The sequence below is a fragment of the Dunckerocampus dactyliophorus genome, chromosome 7 (assembly GCF_027744805.1).
Source record: "Dunckerocampus dactyliophorus isolate RoL2022-P2 chromosome 7, RoL_Ddac_1.1, whole genome shotgun sequence".
Classification (NCBI taxonomy): Eukaryota; Metazoa; Chordata; class Actinopteri; order Syngnathiformes; family Syngnathidae; genus Dunckerocampus; species Dunckerocampus dactyliophorus.
In genome coordinates this window covers 7155350-7173697 of record NC_072825.1, presented here as the reverse complement: position 1 = coordinate 7173697, position 18348 = coordinate 7155350, and the positions used below count along the sequence as shown (strand labels likewise).

Sequence of the window (18348 nt, the reverse complement as noted above, 5' to 3'; positions counted from 1 at the left end):
ATGATAATGAATAGTGATTAAATAATTTATACCCTTTTAAAAACTGGACTGGACTTATATAGGAAGGTTATATAAAACGTTGCACACAAACAAAAACACCAGTGCAAATATAACCGTCCACATTCCGTATAGTATAAACTGGGCTGTAATATGGATTGAATGCATACACGTATACACATTATGTCTCTGTTTCCGCTACCTGTTTGCTACATAATGACTCTCTGTGGAATCGATACCCTGTGTCTCTTTTAATAGGGATACATTTGTGCAACTTACGGGTGAATCCGAGAAGGAGTGGCACCAGGACCAGGCTGCGCAGGGCCAGTGGGATGGCCGCAGGAGGGTGGCAGCGGCCATGGCGACTGAAGACAGCGCACGGAACGGGCCTCATTGTGTATTGATGTGCACTTTACAATCAATGGATCCTCTGTAACACCCGGCCTGCACTGTTGCTGACTAACAAGTCTACACACAAACTAATTTGTGCACTTGCTGGGGTTTGTCTCAAGCAGACACGAGTTGTTGTTCGACGCACTTTAGCTTGGAAAGTCGCTTGCCAGGAGGTAGTAATGAGACGCCTTGACGACAACACGCATGCAAATGAGCTTGAGTTTGTGCTACTTAGAACGTGAAACAATGCAGGCGCTTAGTTGCAAACAACAGTACTGCTGGGCCACCTATTTTCTACCACAAGCTACAAGAGGAGACCTGCAACACAGCATTCTATGCCATCAACACAATTAGCTCATCCCGACTGTAAACCACAATATGCTAAGCTAGTTCTACGCACCGGAAACATCACTTCCAGTCATAAGAGGCTGAGAAAGGCAAGTTTATCTCCACCGCTGCATGCAAACTTTTGAACCACAGCAAAATGCATCGCAACAACCCCCCGGAGGACTCATGAATCTAGGGCAACAATGAGCGCGCACCGTCTTTTAACCACTGGCTCGACATATCAGCAGGAGCCAGTCAGCGGGAAGCCCAAACGGCCAGATCTCCGGAGACACGGGGACTCTATCTCGCCGCTACTCATCTGTAGAGAGCGGAGGTTAAATAAAATTCGATTGAGAGCTGAGTCAAAGTGTTTTACAGGTGGAGCAGGTCAAAGAAAACGGACAATGGAGGCAAGGCTTTGTCGTCTTTTGAATGGGATAATCACAAGCTACTAGACATGCTTGGACCCAGCATAGGCTCTACACACTCACCTAAATACCTGCTTTCTTTTAGGCCAACAATAGTGAGAGATCCCTGTACTTTTTCAATGATCGGGGGATAAAGTTAGTATACCGAACACGACCCTCCTGCTCTACATGCCACTGCAAACACAATGGCTTTTAACAGCCAGCAGCCCTCAAACTGGCAAACACCCGGGTGGCTCACCACGGATCTTCACCCCCCCACAGCTTTGACTTCAACAAAAATGCTGTCCAATCGTCCTTCCGATCCCTGAGTGGATCCTGGCAGTCTCCATAAGACGTGTCGGCCGCAGGTTGACTCCTTTTCCTGTTAATTTATGAACACAAAGATAATTCCAACGTGGCGTTGCGACTAATCGCATCCATCTGTCCGTTATCTGTCTTGCAACTTGTTTATATAACCCCGACCACCCTCCCCTGATGCTTGACTCCAGTGTGGGATCAGCATCTGCATATTTTGCATACTATTTTGTGAAGGATAAATGGTTGGTGGTGTGTGTGTGTGTGCTGATGTGACAATGCTTGTCTTTCAGGTCCACAAACAGTGGCTGCGTGTGTCTGAATGTGTGCTCGACTGTCCACTGTTGACCGAAGCGGGGTGCAAATTGGGCAGTGTTTGGCCTTTTCACTGTCTCCTCCTCGTTAATGTATCCATGCAGGCGCCCGCAGAGGCGTCACACTGCCTCTTTATGTTAAAATGCTTGGTTTTATGGCAGCGGTCTACGTACGTGGCAGACAGCTGGCAGGAGGACCTCATACCAAAACTATATCCAACACAATTTTCTTCAATTACCAATTCCAGTAAGCCCTTGTTTATAGCGGTTAATTGGGTCCAGACCAGATAAGTGAATTTCTGCAAAGTAGGATTCCTTATATATAAATCACATTTTTTTTGTACTTTGAGCATAGAAAACCATTTTATTACCTTCTAAATACGTGCTTTAACATTATTAGAGCACTAAGTAACACCCCTATAGTTACCTTTACACTTCTATTACCCAATATAGCAGATGTTATAAGAGAAAAATAAGACATAAATAAAATAAATCAGACATAATATAGATTCACACACAGCATTGAGAGAGTTCCTTGTTGTTGTTCCTTATGTACTTCCGATTTCTGGACAGTACTTCCTGCGGTGACTATTGTTTCATCAATGTAACATTACTGACACCTAGTGACCAGTGTAGAACATCACAATGTCTTTGAATGCGTCTGCAGAATGCTTTATATTTGTATTTCAGTTCATTGAGCCATTTTTATGCTTGAAAATGCTTAATTTAGGCCAAAAATAGATAACATTGACTTAAATACGCATTTAAAAATAAGCAATAATAGGGCATATTCAACCACAAAACAGCATGATTTACTTATGACTTTATTTTTGAAAAACCATAATAGAGTGAAGCCGTGGCTGTACTGTAATTCAGTGGTTCTCCATTATTTCCTGTCATGCCCCTCTAAGGGGACAGAAGGCGGAAGTAACACAGGAAGTAGCTGCTGCCATTGAGACGTGCAATGTGCCAAACTGTCTCTTGTTGACCCGGAGAAAATGTTTTCCTTGACGTATGTTTTACTTATTATGCATCATCTGTTTAAGTGCACATATGTACATTTAAATGTGTATGTCATATGTGGAGGTGTTCAAAATCATCATGCTAATTTTTAGTGCGTATAGGGAATATAAATTAGCATTGAGCTAGCGCATTTGTTTTAATGCATTTCATTTATGTTTAAATTATTTGTATCCTTTAAGTCATAATTGACATTTTTGAAGTAAAGGCTCTCATATGGAACTCAGCTGGAGTCTTTGAGAACCGGTTATCTGTCTGCTGACCAACCAAGTAGAGACCAAACGCACCTCACTATTTGACAAGCACTGCTGGAACTGATGAATTGTTGTTAATGGCAGAGGTGAATCTCTCCATGAATGTTCTGAACTCCTGTTTCAATTACAGTGGTGCATCGCTGCCCAAAGGAGTTGTGGCGTGGCATGGCTGGAGCTCAGCTTTTTGACAGCAAACTTGTTGAGACTAAATGAATTGCGCTCTTAAGCGGATGGAGTGAGGTTCCCCCGACTGGCAAGGTTAGCACGCCAATCCCTTGAAAAACCCTTTACAGTGCAACTATCTTGTCACGTACATTGATCTTCTGTTGGTATTTTGCATCACATCATCCATAATGCAGTTCCTTTGTTCTCGCCGTATCATCACATGCGCAATCACCACAACGATTGGCTGTGATAAAGCCAGCAACACACAGCCAACAGTGGACTCGAGCCACGCTTGGCGCGCGATGACTTTCATTGTCCTGTAAAACGGCAATGGCGACGGCGACACAGTTCTGTTGTTACCGTGGCACCTCTTGATTTGTTCTTTGGCTTACGACGGCCTTCACGCATTTACCCCCCCACCCATAATCAACTCCAATGAAGTCAAACGTACTTATCAGACGCTAATAAAGCATCTCAACGCACTTCACAAAGCTCGTAATTACCGACAAGAGGGAGGAATGCATTAAAAGTCGCGGCACGACTGGTGTTTGTGTGTGCTGTCAACCCCCTATGTGGGCAAATCCCCCCTGCTAGGTGTGTTTGTTTTATAGCAAAGGGGGTTTAATGGCAAATTGTGTCCCCTCTTTCGTCTTTCTTTCTTCCCTCTGCTTCGCATTCAAATCCAACTTTTAATGGGCTCCGTCGATGCCGCGGTGGAATAAGTGTTGCCAAAGCACTTAAGGGGCTTAAGTCAGCTGCGTGCGCAAAATATTAAGCGCTACTCCTCCACCAGCCTTACAAGGATCCCTGCCTGCTTAAGCATGCCGAGGAGGTCGCGGCGGCGTTTAATAGCAACGCTATCAAAGCACTCCGACAAGGGAGAGAGAGTGGGAATATGGATATTTACAGCGTGGGCCACGGTGGGGGACAGATGGAGGGTGATGGGATGAAGGATGCAAAAGGAGGGGATGTAGGAATGTAGGAGGAGAGAATGTGGCCGACGTGTATGGTGGAGCAAACATGTACTGTAGAGATTCTATCAGTTGGGGGGGGGAGGGCGCTTATCCAAGATTACATTTGTCCATAAGGTGCTTCTTGGGTAAGCGAAAGTGTTAGATCCTTTTCCTCCCTGGAGGAGTGTGTGTTGGATATGTGTGTGTGTGTGTGTGTGTGTGTGTGTGTGTGTGTGTGTATGTGATTCTTGAGGGTTTATTCGTTGGCAAGCTGTGAAGGGGGGGCATATGTTGCGTATAGGTGAAGATAAATCAAAGACTCCCCAAGGACGTCTCAGCAGCATCCGAGTATTAGCTTGGTTACTCTGATGTAGCCATGTGGACTCCCCTGACCCATTTTGACCCCCCCCTCCATGTGACTGCCTAGAGGCTTGCATAATTGACTGTGCAGACATGCAAGCTGTCAAATAAACTCACAGGACAATATTATCTCCTCAGTGTGTTCATACTTGTACTTTAATTTCGCAACATAAAAATCACATCGAGAGGAGCCGGTTGAGTTGGCTCGGGCATCTAGTCCGAATGCCTCCCAGACGCCTCCCTGGTGAGATGTTCCGGGCATGTCCAGCCGGGAGAAGGCCCCGGGGCAGAGCAAGGACACGCTGGAGGGATTATGCCTCACAGCTGGCCTGGGAAGGCCTTGGGGTCCTCCCGGTGGAACTGGAAGAGGTGATCGGGGACCGTGAAGTCTGGATTTCCCTACTGAGACTGCTGCCTCCACAACCCAGACCCGGATAAGCGGAAGACAATGGAATGGAATGCCACCCATCCATCCATCTTCCATGCCACTTATCCTCACTAGGGTCGCGGGTATGCTGGAGCCTATCCCAGCTGACTTCGGCGGGGGTACACCCTGGACTGGTCGGAATGGAAAAATCGTGTAAAATTTCTAATGTCTGGGTTGTACTCAAAATGTTTTGGAAGGCATGATAGTATAAATGTAGTACAGGTTTCCTCAATGGGCAATGACTTATGGACAATTAGTTGCTAAGTGTCCCTGCAAAGACCTTTTGTTTGATGTTTGCCATGTTTTTCAACCAATCTTGCTCAAATTTGAGGCATGTATCGAAAGACATGTATTGGATACGGTTAAACACCCTAATGTTAGAGTATTTTGTAGAACATACAGTATTTATGGTAGCCAATGTAGTATCCAAGTAGCTATACCAGCATTTCAAAGTGCATGCAGAGCTATAAAAAGCTGGATGCTGACCACTCATGACACTTCAAATCCAACTAATACCCACTTATGGAAACAAATACACCAGGAGGTTGTCCACAGCCGTAGCAGTTAGTGCCAGTGTTGGGTTAAGGATGGATAAAACTGCAATCTACGTTCGTCTGCTCACCTTTGGTCATTTTTTGGGCATGTTTGGCTTTGGGTAGTGACTGAAAGGACAAGATCACGGGTACAAGCGGCCGAAATGAGGATGAAATGACTTGAGTTTCCTCTGTAGGGTGGCTGGGCGATCATCCAGGTGCAACAAGGAGGAGAGTCGCAACTACTCCGCATTGAGAGGACCCAGATGAGGTGGCTTGGGCATCTGGTCAGGAATGCCTCCCGAACGCCTCCCTGGGGAGATGTTCAAAGCACACCCGACCGGTAGAAGACCTCCGGGAAGACCCAGGGCAAGTTGGAAAGACTATGTCTCTCAACTGGCCTGGGAATGCCTCAGGATCCTCAGGGAGGAGCAAGGGCGGAGCATACGGGGAGAGAGAAGTCTGAGCTTCTCATCTTAGGCTGCTGGCCCCGTGACCCGACTCTGGATAAGCGGAAGAACCTGGATGGATGGATGGATAAAACTGCAATTCACCAACTTCCCTACTAGTCGGAGCAACCACATGACTTGAGAATGTACCACATTTGACCTGATTTCAAACAAATATCCTATTTCTACCAATAATAAAGCAATAAAGTGGAACCTCAGTTTTTGTTAGTAATTCCTTCCAAAAGGTTTGAAAAAACTGAAATTTACAAAAAGTCAGGTAAGTTTTTTCATAGGAAATAATGTAAATCCAATACATTTTTCTAAAATGTTAACAAAAATACATATTGTAGAGAATAATTATGGTTTTACATGCAGAAAACAAAAGCGTTGGAAATTATTGTTGATCTGGACTTTGAGTAGTTTGAGGAATTTTTCTTGAATTCAAATCAAATTTATCAAATTGCAGTCACTTGCAACTTTCTTTGGCCCCATGACGGGTTGCTCAGCAATCGCACTCTAGAAAAAAATGCACGGAGAATGAGTCAGCAACGCATAGGGTGCTTTGTTTGGGCACTCAATTCCGCAGGACGATACAGTGTAGGACAAACATGAAAAAAACAAGAAAAATCTATTCAAAATGTTAGCTAAACTTATCAATGAAAACCAAATCATATAAAATCTGGGGCATATGGCGTAGTGTGCGTTTTTTGTAAAAAATTGCAACTAAATCAGGGGTGTCCAAACTGTTTCCAGTGGGGGCCATGTATATTGAAAAATGAAAGGATGCAAAGGCCATGTAGGTATTCTACAAAGTTATATGTATATTAAAAAAAAAACCTCAGGTGAGAAAACGTGTTATTAGCATGAACATCGGGCTTTGCTCTTTTTTTCCCCATTTTGCTGTAGTTTACTCAAATATTTGATCTTACTTCTTAAACATTTTTTGTAAATTTTCTAGTAATATTATGACTTTATTCCCGTAATACTATGACTTTATTAGAACTTTTCCACCCAAACAAATTTTTTTTTAAAATGACAACTTTAGTCGTTCTTTTGTTTTTCATATTATGACTTTAAAAAATCTTTAATAGTTCATCTACCAAATGATATTACTAAAATAATATTTTTCCTCATAAAATCATGTTATTTTTGTAAAATTATGACTGTGACGAATCTGCTGCGGGATACAAATGGCCTCCGGGCTGCACTTCGGACAACCCTGTCCTAAATGATCATGTCTCATCCTCATGCTAAGCCACTCTTAGTAAGAAGACATTTTTCCTCAATAATTTGACCCACCTCTGGGTTCACATGAGGCCTGGCCTTCTCAGCTCAATCGCCCCCTCTGTCCCATCTCTCTCTTATTTTTCGGGGAGGATTTGTGGCGGTCTCGGTGTTAATCGCCCGTCCTCGAGGCAGCTGATCTGAGCGGATTTGCTGTGAACTCACTAATTAGAAAAGTCACCGCTCCTCGGGGGTGCAGGCTAATTCTTGGTCACGGTGATCGATGCGTTTGGGCACACTCGGATGGACTTTCTGCAATGTTGGCTTTGACTTGCTCACTTTTTTACTCTAAAATGTGCAGAAAGCGGATATTAAAATTCTCAAGTTATACAACATGAAATGAAGCAAGTGAGCATACAGGTGTTTATCCTCATCTTCAGTCTCACCTTTTGTGTTTCCACAATAAAAGCAGGAGATTAAAGTCTCTCTTTGGCACTCAGCAGGCTTGGCAGCGACTTTACTTGGGTTCTACAGTGCGGAAAGGAAGGCATAAAGGCTCCATGGTGGCCATTGTCTGCATCCTATTATTAGTCTCATCCCATTATACATCAATCTTGACAATTACAGACGCCGACAATTTTAGCTCATTCCTCCCGAGGCTGGCTTTTTTCTTTCTTTTAGAACAAAACACTTCCTCGCAATGACAAGAAGATGGAGGATTCCGTCAACGAACAGATGAGGAAGCCAATCGTAGCTTATTATTGCTCTTTAAGCGACCGAGCCTTCTGTTCGGTTCATTTAAGAGCAGCGATTAAACAAACACGGGACGAAGAACCTTGATATAACACAAGCTTTCATCCGTGAATCTATTACTGCTTTTTCCTGTCCTGGTGCCACACGCCAACCTGAGCCAGATCTGTAATTTATCTGAACAAATTCAGCAGAATCCTCTTCTTCAGTGCCAACTTGGACAAAAACCTTTGGAGCTGTTTTCCCTGGTGTACAGTTGAGACTTGTAGCCCTTTATTGAAGAAATACCTTTGACTTGAGCTTTTAAATACACAAAGAGTTCATTGCAAAAACAGTTATTGTTTTTTTTTCAATCCAACTCTGGCCTTACTGATGTATACCTTCAATGCACGATGCAACATTAGTTTTTTATTTAAAAAAAACACACACCTGAAGAAATCTGTTTTTGCAAATTACAGTAGATTCCCGCTTTTTACTCCGCTTTTGATGTTCTCCTAAACATTAGCATTAAATCATTGACGGATATCATTAAATTCAGCTCTTGAATCCTCCCCCTTCTCTCTTCAATATGCCTCATAGAGCTTATTAAACACATTAGAAAGAATAAAATGCATATGTAGCCACCACTAATGAATCATAATGTAAAATGATCAACAAACAGATGGAAGTGGAGTCATGGTGTAGAAGTTCCACCTGTCATTTTACCTGTATTATCACGTATTTGTAAATTATTACCAACTTAGGGTGGATGAGTTGTGTTTTGTGCCGAAAAAACAGCTTGTTTTCATAGAAAACAAACAATCTGGCATCTTATTTCAGCTACAAGATGCCAGTCATGTGTCAAGTTGTACTGATTTTCCAGAAGCCTTCCAGGCAAAATCGGGCGGGTTGGCGCCTTTGCAATTGGTACTCAAATCCAAAATTTGGTCGGCCATGACAGCAATTTTGCACAGCTGAAGTAGAGTACTACAATACCCTGCAAAGGCCTTAGGCCACCACTATAAACTCACAAAATTGAGCACAGTCGTCCCTCGTTTATCTCAGTTAATTAGTTCCAGACTCGGCAACGATAAGTGAATTTCCGCAAAGTAGGATTCAATAATAATAAACTGAATATTTTCGTAGTTAAAGCATAGAAAACCTGTTTATGACTTTCTAAATACAGGTTTTAACATTATTAGAAACCTGTAGACATGAAATAACACCCCTATAGTCACTTTTACACTCCTATTATTCTTTGTTTACATCACATTGCGCAGGCCACAGTATCACTGCAGGGACATAAGAGGTGGCCGCCGCTAGCGTAGCAAGCTACCAAGCTAACTAGTTAGCCTCTTCAATTAACTTATTCTAAATTTAAGAACGGGTTTCAAAAGGAGTGGGGAAGAAGGACGAAGAAGCCAAGAACCACTTCCACACGAAATGAGAGGATAACCTTTTTTTTCCCCCACGCGATCGCAACCATGGCATGTCGGCTCGGCTCTGCTGGCTCAGCAGCCAGTCTCCATGCGGTGTGAAAGGTAATGTTATCTAACGTCATGTCTCATAACATTACTGATGTGATGCCTAGAGACCAGAAGACTACATATAAGTTGTCTTTCAATATTTCCTGACTAATAGGCCATAGTCAACCACGAAACAGTCATCATTTATTCATTCAATATTTTTTGAAAATAATTAAAGTATTGTTGTTCATCTCCATGCATTTGTGTCTCTTTCTTGGGTTTCTGGAATCAAGGCATAAATAGTAAGGGAAGCACATCACGTTGTTTCAGCATTCAGTGACCACTCAAGTGGAACAGCAACAACTCCCATCGTACTGCTTGCGCGGGCAGTACGTGCAATACTGCGTGAGCACGTCAATGGCTAGCTGTGACTTTCCTTTCATGCACTTTCTCCAGGTGCTTTGTGTTCATTCCTTGCAGGAACCAGACACATTCTTACACGCCACATGGCAGACGCGAGCGCACCCGAGGTGGGGGTGAGTTGACGTTGAACAACTGTAAAAAGAAAGACTCCGAACCACTTGTTTGAAGTATATCAAGAGGTGCTGGTAAATCAAACTAATTGGGCCAAAGCATGCAAAAAAAACAGATTTATATCCATGTTTGTACCACTGTGGGAGCCAGCGAGCATCTGTGGCTACGACATCAGCTTTGGAATATACTAGTACGCTGCATTCAGAATGTACAAGCAGCTTGAACCTCCAATGGTGTTCCTGGTGATGGAAGTGATAGAAATGCACTACAAATTAAGATCATACTGTAAATTGATGTTTGATATTCGACAGAGCATCTTAATGTAAATTCCCGCAGGGTCACTTATGAATAGTTGCTTTACTTCAAGAAAAGCTCCATTAAGAATTGGCCTTGTGCATTTGAGGAGTGAAAGGAGCTTCAATAGGTTACCCCTTCCCAATAGCAGAAGTATTCGAGGCTACCACAGGTTTCCCTGTTTGCTCAAATAAAGGAAGCCACAGGCGGACATTTCTACATGCGACACTTAAACATCATTTGTAGCAGTAGAAAAAAAGAAGCGTAAGACGGTGGTGCATGTTATGCATAACAGGGCAACTCTAGGGAGGTAAAGGATGGCTGCTAAGCCCCATCGCCGCCGCCTCCTCTTCTTTTTGAGATAAAAGTAAAGAGTGTTACCTGCCGGGTTGCACCCCCGGCGTTGCCTAACGAGTGTTTTTCGGCATGCGCTGTCATGTTCGCTGCATGCTGGGAGCAGCCCTCATTACTCATGCGGCGGCACACCGAGCGGCGACAGGCGACAACAATCCACTCCCATGTGCAAATGTTTATGTATTTTGCATCACTTTTTCCTGCATCGAGGGAGGGTATGGATTACGTCGTGGCAGAGCGGAGGTCATTAGAATGGAGCCTCACCGTTCGTCCCGTTCACAAATGCACAACAAAGGGGTCATTTCTCCCTGGCATGATATCATCCTCCCTTGTACTAAGCGTCCTCAATGGAACCCTTTAACGTTTATTTTTTATTATCTCCTCTTTCCTTCTTTGTCTTTCCAGACCCGTCTATTCCTCTTTTTTCTTATACCCTAATCTCTTACAGGGGGGCCTTTGCACTCTTCTTTCTCCCTCTGGAACAAAATGACACACTCATCAGTTTGCTGCTGCTGTTCCTGACGAGCAAGGAGAATATTAACTGAGTTCCTCTCAGCCAATTAACACCTAAAGCTCATAACAACCTTTTATGCCACCAGTACGCAGCATCAACACACACACACACGCACACACACACATAAAGGAGCAAATGCTAGCGTTTTCTTTAATGCACCAGCCAAAGTGTCCCCACAAAGGCAATTTAATTAACCTCTTGTTGTAGTATGGCTAATTGGCTAATTCTTGAAGACGACTACAGCAACCACCAGAGGGCGCAATGAATTCAGGTCTGACTAGTCTACTGCCTAAACGGGCTGACACAGAAAGTAACCCCTGCTACATCACGGTTTGAACATCGCTCCCTCACTCTATGGCGTTTTTTTCAAAAATGTTATATAAAGTATTCTGGTCACTAGGCGTCAGTAATGTTACATTTATGGGACATAGATTAGATTGCTTTAACATCGCATGGAGTCAGCCATGGCATGGCCGACCTGACATAATGAAAAAAAGTTCTCCTCACATTCCGTGTGGAAGTGGTAAGTTTTTGGCTTCCTACTTCGTCCTTCTTCTCCACTCAGTTTGAAACCCTTTCTTAAGTTGAAGGCTTAAATTGGAAGGTAAATAGTTAGCAAGGTAGCGTGCTATGTTTAAAGCGCCGGCCGTCTCTTGTGTCCCTGCAGTGATCCCGTAGCCTGTCCATTACAGATGAGCAATGTGGTGTCAACAAAGAATAATAGGAGTGTAAAGGTGACTATAGGGGTGTTATTTCATGTCTACTGGGCTCTAAAAATGGTAAAAAAAATCCATGCTGTAACTAAAAACATATTTCATTTATTAGTATTATACTATCTACTTTGCAGAAATTCAGCTACCGCGGTCGGGTCTGGGACCAATTACCCACAATAAACGAGTGGCAACTGTATTTGCTGTGCTTTCAGGTGTGGCGTGGATTTCCAGCAAAGTATTTCCGTAAAAATGAGCTACGAAGTTTGATCATTTTGCTAACTTAGCATGATGTTGCTATTAAAATGTGAGTGTATTGTTAGCGCACATAGCTATGCTAGTGCTGCTAACGTTTGTGTCCTCCTTCTTAATGTTTCGTTATTGTATGTGATATACGGCATCTATTACGCTGGAGAAGAGTATATGTAGAACGTGTATAAAGTGTACAATAGAAACATATACACAGCTCATCAGCATTAAAGCTAAGGGCGTGTAAAAGCACTTTTCAGCTGTCTAAATTCCACCATAAAAGCTACATTTTGGACAGCACTTAAAAAAACACCAGAATATGTGACTTGAACACGAGCTGTGTGACAAACACCGTCGTTTGCCAAAGTTGAAAGTAGCTGTGACTTTTCATAGCATTCACATAATAATTGATTGTTAATTTTCCCAGTCATTGATTAAGAAAATGTCTTTTCCCAGCGGTGCAAGTATCGTGGAAGCTTAGGAAAGATTCATGGAGTGTGAATAACGACTGGGACATGGAAGGTTAGCGTGGCTCGTCTGCCTGTGACGCGCTTCATGCTAATTTGACGAGTTTAATAACGGCCACACGGACACACGCGTGGCTCACTGCCGTGCTGGCTGCCGCCGCTGTGCTTTAGCTGGGTCCGGCCATGCATTAAACATGGAGGCAGGAAAGGGCATTAGCGACGGACCTTTGCGCACACACTCGTTGGCGGACACATACGGGGCGCTATCCTGCCATGCATAAAACATGGCGGCAGAGGGCGGGAGGAGGAGAGAAGGGAGATAGGGAGAGAACAAGCGGACAAAAAGCGTATGGTAATGACCCGGATAAGGGGCCGATAGAGGTGAAGGGGGTGGGTGATAACAGCAAGGACGGGAAGGTGGAGGAGGGAAAACTTTCCTCACGGCCTGCTGCTCCTGGATTGTATAGTGCACAAATGAAAAATGGAGATGAAATAATTAGACAGGCTGACTGGAAAGGCTCATCTAAATATGTAAATGCACTTAATTTGACTTTGATTTGCACCAGCGCTCCTGCTATCTCACCTCTTTCCCACTTTTTTCCTCTTCCCTTCCCTCCCTTCTCTCTCTCAGGCTGCATATTTAAACACGCTGCAGGTACATCGCCTCTGTATTAACTTCTTTATGAGGTCTTTATGAGAGTTTTATTAGCCTGTTAGCACCACAGAGTCTTTCGGCGTTGTCTATAATGTCAACAAACTCAAAGTTATAGTCTGTTTGGTGCTAATTATCTGCCGTCTGCTTTCCAGGGAATACTGCTAAATCTCTAGGACGTGTTGCTTGACTGCAGCATCAATTGTTTTCATTGGGACATTTTTTGGTTGCGAGGAACAAATGTGCCCCTTTTCATGTAGCTTTGCCAAGTTGTTTCAAAATTGGCATTTTCAATAGTTATCAATGCTCCTTTTTTGGTCATTTTTGTCCCTTTTTGTCTAACTTTGCCCTGTCGGATCAAAAATAGCATTTTAAATGATTATCAATGAGCCATTTTTAACCATTAAGAACAAATGTGTTTCTTTTTGTGTAGGGTTGCCAAGTGGGCTCAAACGTAGTTTTTAATGGAGCATTTTTAGTCGAGAGGAAACAAACACGTCCCTTGTTGTGTAGCTTTACCATTTTGGATCAAAAATGTCATTTTCAATGGTTTTGAATGGGTCCTTTTTGGGCATTAGGAACAAATGTGTCCCTTTTTGTGTGGCTTAAATGACATATTCAATGTTATCAATGGGCTATTTTTGGTCATCAGGAACAAATGTGTACCTTTCTCTGTGACTTTGCCATGCTGAATCAAAAATGGTACTTTGAATGGTTATCCATGAACCATTTTTGGTCATTAGAAACAAATGTCTACCCTTTTTTGGTAGCTTTGCAATGCAGAATCAAAAATGTCATTTTCAATGGTTGGCAATGGGTCATTTTTGGTCATTAGGAACTCTCTTTTTGTGTAGCTTTGCCATGTTGGATCAAAAATGACATTTTTAATGTAACCGTTGGGACATTTTTGGTCATTAGGAACAAATGTGTACCTTTTTGTGTGACTTTGCCGTGCTGAATCAAAAATGGTACTTTGAATGGTTATCCATGAGCCATTTTTGGTAATTACAAACAATGTCTACCCGTTTTTGGTAGCTTTGCTATGCAGAATCCAAAATGTAATTATCAATGGTTGGCAATGCGTCATTTTTGGTCATTAGGAACTCTCTTTTTGTGTAGCTTTGCCATGTTGGATCAAAAATTACATTTTCAATGTTATCATTGGGCCATTTTTGGTCATTAGGAACAAATGTGTACCTTTTGTGTGACTTTGCCGTTGTGGATCAAAAATGGTATTTTGAATGGTTATCGGTGAGACATTTTTGGTCATTAGAATCAAATGTCTTCCTTTTTTGGTAGCTTTGCAAGGCAGGATCAAAAATGTCATTTTCAATGTGACATTTTGGGTTGTTAGGAACAAATGGGTCACATTTTGTATATCTTTGCCATGTCGGATCAAAAATGACATTTTCAATGTTATCATTGGGCCATTTTTGGTCATTAGGAACAAACGTGTACCTTTTGTGTGACTTTGCCGTTGTGGATCAAAAATGGTATTTTGAATGGTTATCGATGAGACATTTTTGGTCATTAGAATCAAATGTCTTCCTTTTTTGGTAGCTTTGCAAGGCAGGATAAAAAATGTCATTTTCAATGTGACATTTTGGGTTGTTAGGAACAAATGGGTCACATTTTGTATATCTTTGCCATGTCGGATCAAAAATGACATTTTCAGTGGTTATCAACGGGCCATTTCTGGTCATTAGGAACAAATGTGTACCTTTCTTTTGTAGCTTTGCCAAGCGGGATCAAAAATGTCATTTTCAGTGGGTTTTTCCAATGCGGCCATTTTTTTTTTTCCAAATTGTACGTGAGGCCATTGGACATACGAGCTTTGACTGCATTATAAATTTAAACTACGCACATTCAGTAACACTGCATGAGACTGATACCATCGCCATTGGTACAAATGTAGACTAATTAAAGCAGATGCAGGAAAATACTTGGAGGCACAATCACCTTTTTTTTTTTTTTTTTTTAGTTACTATCACACGACGGCTGAGAAACATTTTAGAGCAATAAAAGACAGAGTGTGTGATCCAAGTGTCACCTCTCGTCAAGACGTTTGATTTGCTCTCGAGAGAAACGAGTAAGGACATTCTTTTATCTGATTCTGCAGCAAGAAAAAACAACCACACACAAACACGCCACCATTCATCAGCATGACAGCAGATGGCATGTTGGAGGTAGGAGTGATGCTGACATGGATCTGTTTTTATCCACGCTGACCTTTCCTCATCCTCCTCGTTTTTGTGGCCTCGGGCTGAGTCGAGCTGCAGGCTGTTTACTTATCAATAGCGCGCCAGCGCTGGTTTTACAAAACAAGCATTAGTGCTCTCTTGCATCCCGGGGACACGCTTACTTACACACATTTGTCACTCTGCTGAAGTGCTAATTAAATAGCCATCTACGCAGTATATAACTCATACTTTTTAATAAACACAACAATTATACACGAGTGCAGCACTCGTGCGATGTGGTCAGCGCTCTACCGCTCTGTAGGAAATTTTGGTTTGCACTGACTTGGCACACTAAGCCGTGTCCACATCAAAACAATCAACCACCACTTCACACTTCTTCTTATATCGAACCTGAGGTGTTTGGAAAGTATTACTTAAAATCATTTCATAATCTGCTGATTTGGACTTGCAATCCAAAGGATTTAATAGAAGTATTCATTTTTTTTAGTTAGTCACTCATTTAATACATTAAAAAAACTAATTGTTTTAATGTACAAATACACAGTTTATCTATCAGTAGTACTGATCACGCATGTACGTATTTGTTTTATTACGTAGGTTTTATTTTCAATATACACTAGGTCCCCAACTTACGAACACAATTGGTTCCAGACGACCGTTCTTATGTCGAATTGTTCCTAAGTAGGGGAAAAGGTAATATTACCAATGATATAGGTACTACATGTACGTGTATACATATACAGTATATGTGTATGTATGTAAAAATGAGTTTGGATGCAATAGTAACATTAAACGAGGATAATTAATGAAAAAAACAATAATAAAAGTGATATAATAATACGTAATGATAAATGTTATTTACCTTTGAAGAGGAGTGGTCAAGCATACGTCGTTGTGGTGGAGTTGGAGGAGGAGATATTGAAAAAAAGGACAAATGGTCGTCATCATTAGACTCTTCTAAAAGAGGTAGTGTTCTGTGGGTGGTGTAGAATTAAGCAGGCCTATTAACTCTTCATAAACTTTAATCACACGCTCTGTCCGGGTTGTATCGTTTAGCTTTCCATTTAGCTTTATCTCCCCAGCGTCTAACTCTTCCTGTGTTGGTCCCATTAGCAATGTCACAGTGCCCTCTACTGGCCAAGCATGTACAGTAGCAGTATAAATACTGATTGAGGAACAACAAGGCAAAATAAAATAAAATATAGACCAGTCGGCTTGTGTTCATATCCGCGAATGTCCGCTAGTCGGGTGTTCGTAAGTTGGGGACCTAGTGTATTACTTATTTGAAGTTAGTTTTTATTGTACTAATTTTATTTGATAATTTTGTAGTCATTTACTTATTTTAATTTCACTTACTCTATAGCTTTTCAATTAAACTTTTGTTATTAAACATATTTAATATGAGCATTTATTTTGTACTCATTTATTTATTTAAATTATATTTTTAACAATTGTATTTACGTGCCAATATGAATTTGATTTGATTTATTATTTATACAATTATTGTGTAAATATTACTTTAAATAATTATTATTTTAATTTTACAGTATTTATGTACAGTATAATTATTACTTTAAATTATTATTTTAATTTTACAGTATTTATGTGTACTTTTAAATATATTCTTTCATAGTATTTATTTAATTTTTGCAAATATTTATTTGTTTTATTAGAGTTTATTTTTATTGTACTAATTTGTTTTACTATTGTGTAGTCATTTATTTATTGTAATTTCACTTATTGTATGTTTTCAATGTATTTTATATCATGAAAAGTATTTAATATAAAATATGCGTTTTGAGGATATTTTATATTATTTGTTTTGAACTTATTATTTGAAGTAATTAACACTGTTTAATTGTATGTTTTATGTGTATTTTAAAATATATTCATTAATAATATTTATGTAGTTACTTAGTTATTATTATTATTTATTTTTTTATTTTATCTCACATAAAAACCTGCCAATATGTGTATATAAGTAAGCAACACCACACGGTCATATGCCCCACTGACTGGAATGCTTAGTGTGATTAAAACTAAATGGGCTTTCCTAACCTCGTATTTTTGGCTGCTGAGCTACTTAGCAGGGACTTCACGGAGCACCGTGAATTTAAAAAACATCCGGTTTAACTCCTGCACCAATCAAAGCGGACGAGGAGCCTGCCAAGTCACAGCACAGGGACATGACAAGTGAGCGGAAGTGGCTCACGGCAATTAAACCAGACGAAATTCTGTCTGCATCCTGCCTTCTTAAAGGCTGCCCCCACGAACCCTACGAAGGGGAATTCAAAGCGGTCCCAAACAAGCGTGACTAACACTTGTAACTCTCAACGCTATCAGGCGGTGTTTTATCTGTGAGGCCTCGCTACACCTGTTGATTATTCTAATGAAGACAATGAGAGTCCCGGCAGGGGACTAAATGAAGCGGCGGCACTTACCAACAGGCCTAATCAGGCTGGCTGAGGGACCGCTGCACCAGGAAGTGCTTCCCAGTTGTTACAGTGTTACAGCCCAACACATAGGTCCATCAGCACATGCAATGACAGCATGCCTGCTTTTATTCCTCTTTTAGCCTCAAAGGAGAGCTGTAGCAGATGCTTTGGTAATGATAGTAATTACACTGTTGTGCCTGCAGGGGGCTATCCCCAATCACACACACACAAATTACAGAAGACATCTCTAAATTGCCACATGTGCCGTTCAATCAGCGTCATTTTCAAAGTAAGGCACACAATCATCTGGCACAGCTGGGCCCGCCTCCGCCACCGGTTCCCCCCCATCCTGGCATCCGTCGCCTAGCAACCGTCCACCAGGAAATCCGCTTGCCTCCAGACCACCAGCCTGAGTCCAATCAGGCCAACTGTGAGTAACCAAACAGCAGAGGGAGGGAGACAGGAAGTGAGGTGTGTTCAATAGTCTAAAGGTCCCATGTCTTTTTACATCATTCTCCTCAGCACCATCCCCATAGAAGATTTTCTCTCACAAAACTGCTGTGGGCATATACAGCATACCGTGGGCACATATCTATACAAATACC

The 18348-nt window shown here is 41.7% G+C and overlaps 1 protein-coding gene across 8 annotated transcripts in view; it reads right to left on the bottom strand.

Annotated features, from left to right (window-relative positions):
- Positions 1-18348, bottom strand: part of cadm4 (cell adhesion molecule 4) — a 238338-nt gene that overhangs the window by 60497 nt on the left and 159493 nt on the right. For 3 of the 8 annotated variants that reach the window (XR_008571958.1, XR_008571959.1, XM_054781067.1), the window contains exon 1: positions 277-1636. The exons of 1 other annotated variant lie outside the window; for it this stretch is intronic. Coding sequence is in view for 5 of the 7 variants with exons in the window: in XM_054781067.1 (XP_054637042.1) it covers positions 277-391 (115 nt within the window). In the remaining 2 variants the exon portion in view is untranslated. Of the gene's footprint in view, positions 1-276; positions 1637-18348 lie in introns of those variants that run through there. 4 more of the 8 variants (XM_054781070.1, XM_054781065.1, XM_054781071.1 and 1 more) reach the window with 3 other exon arrangements.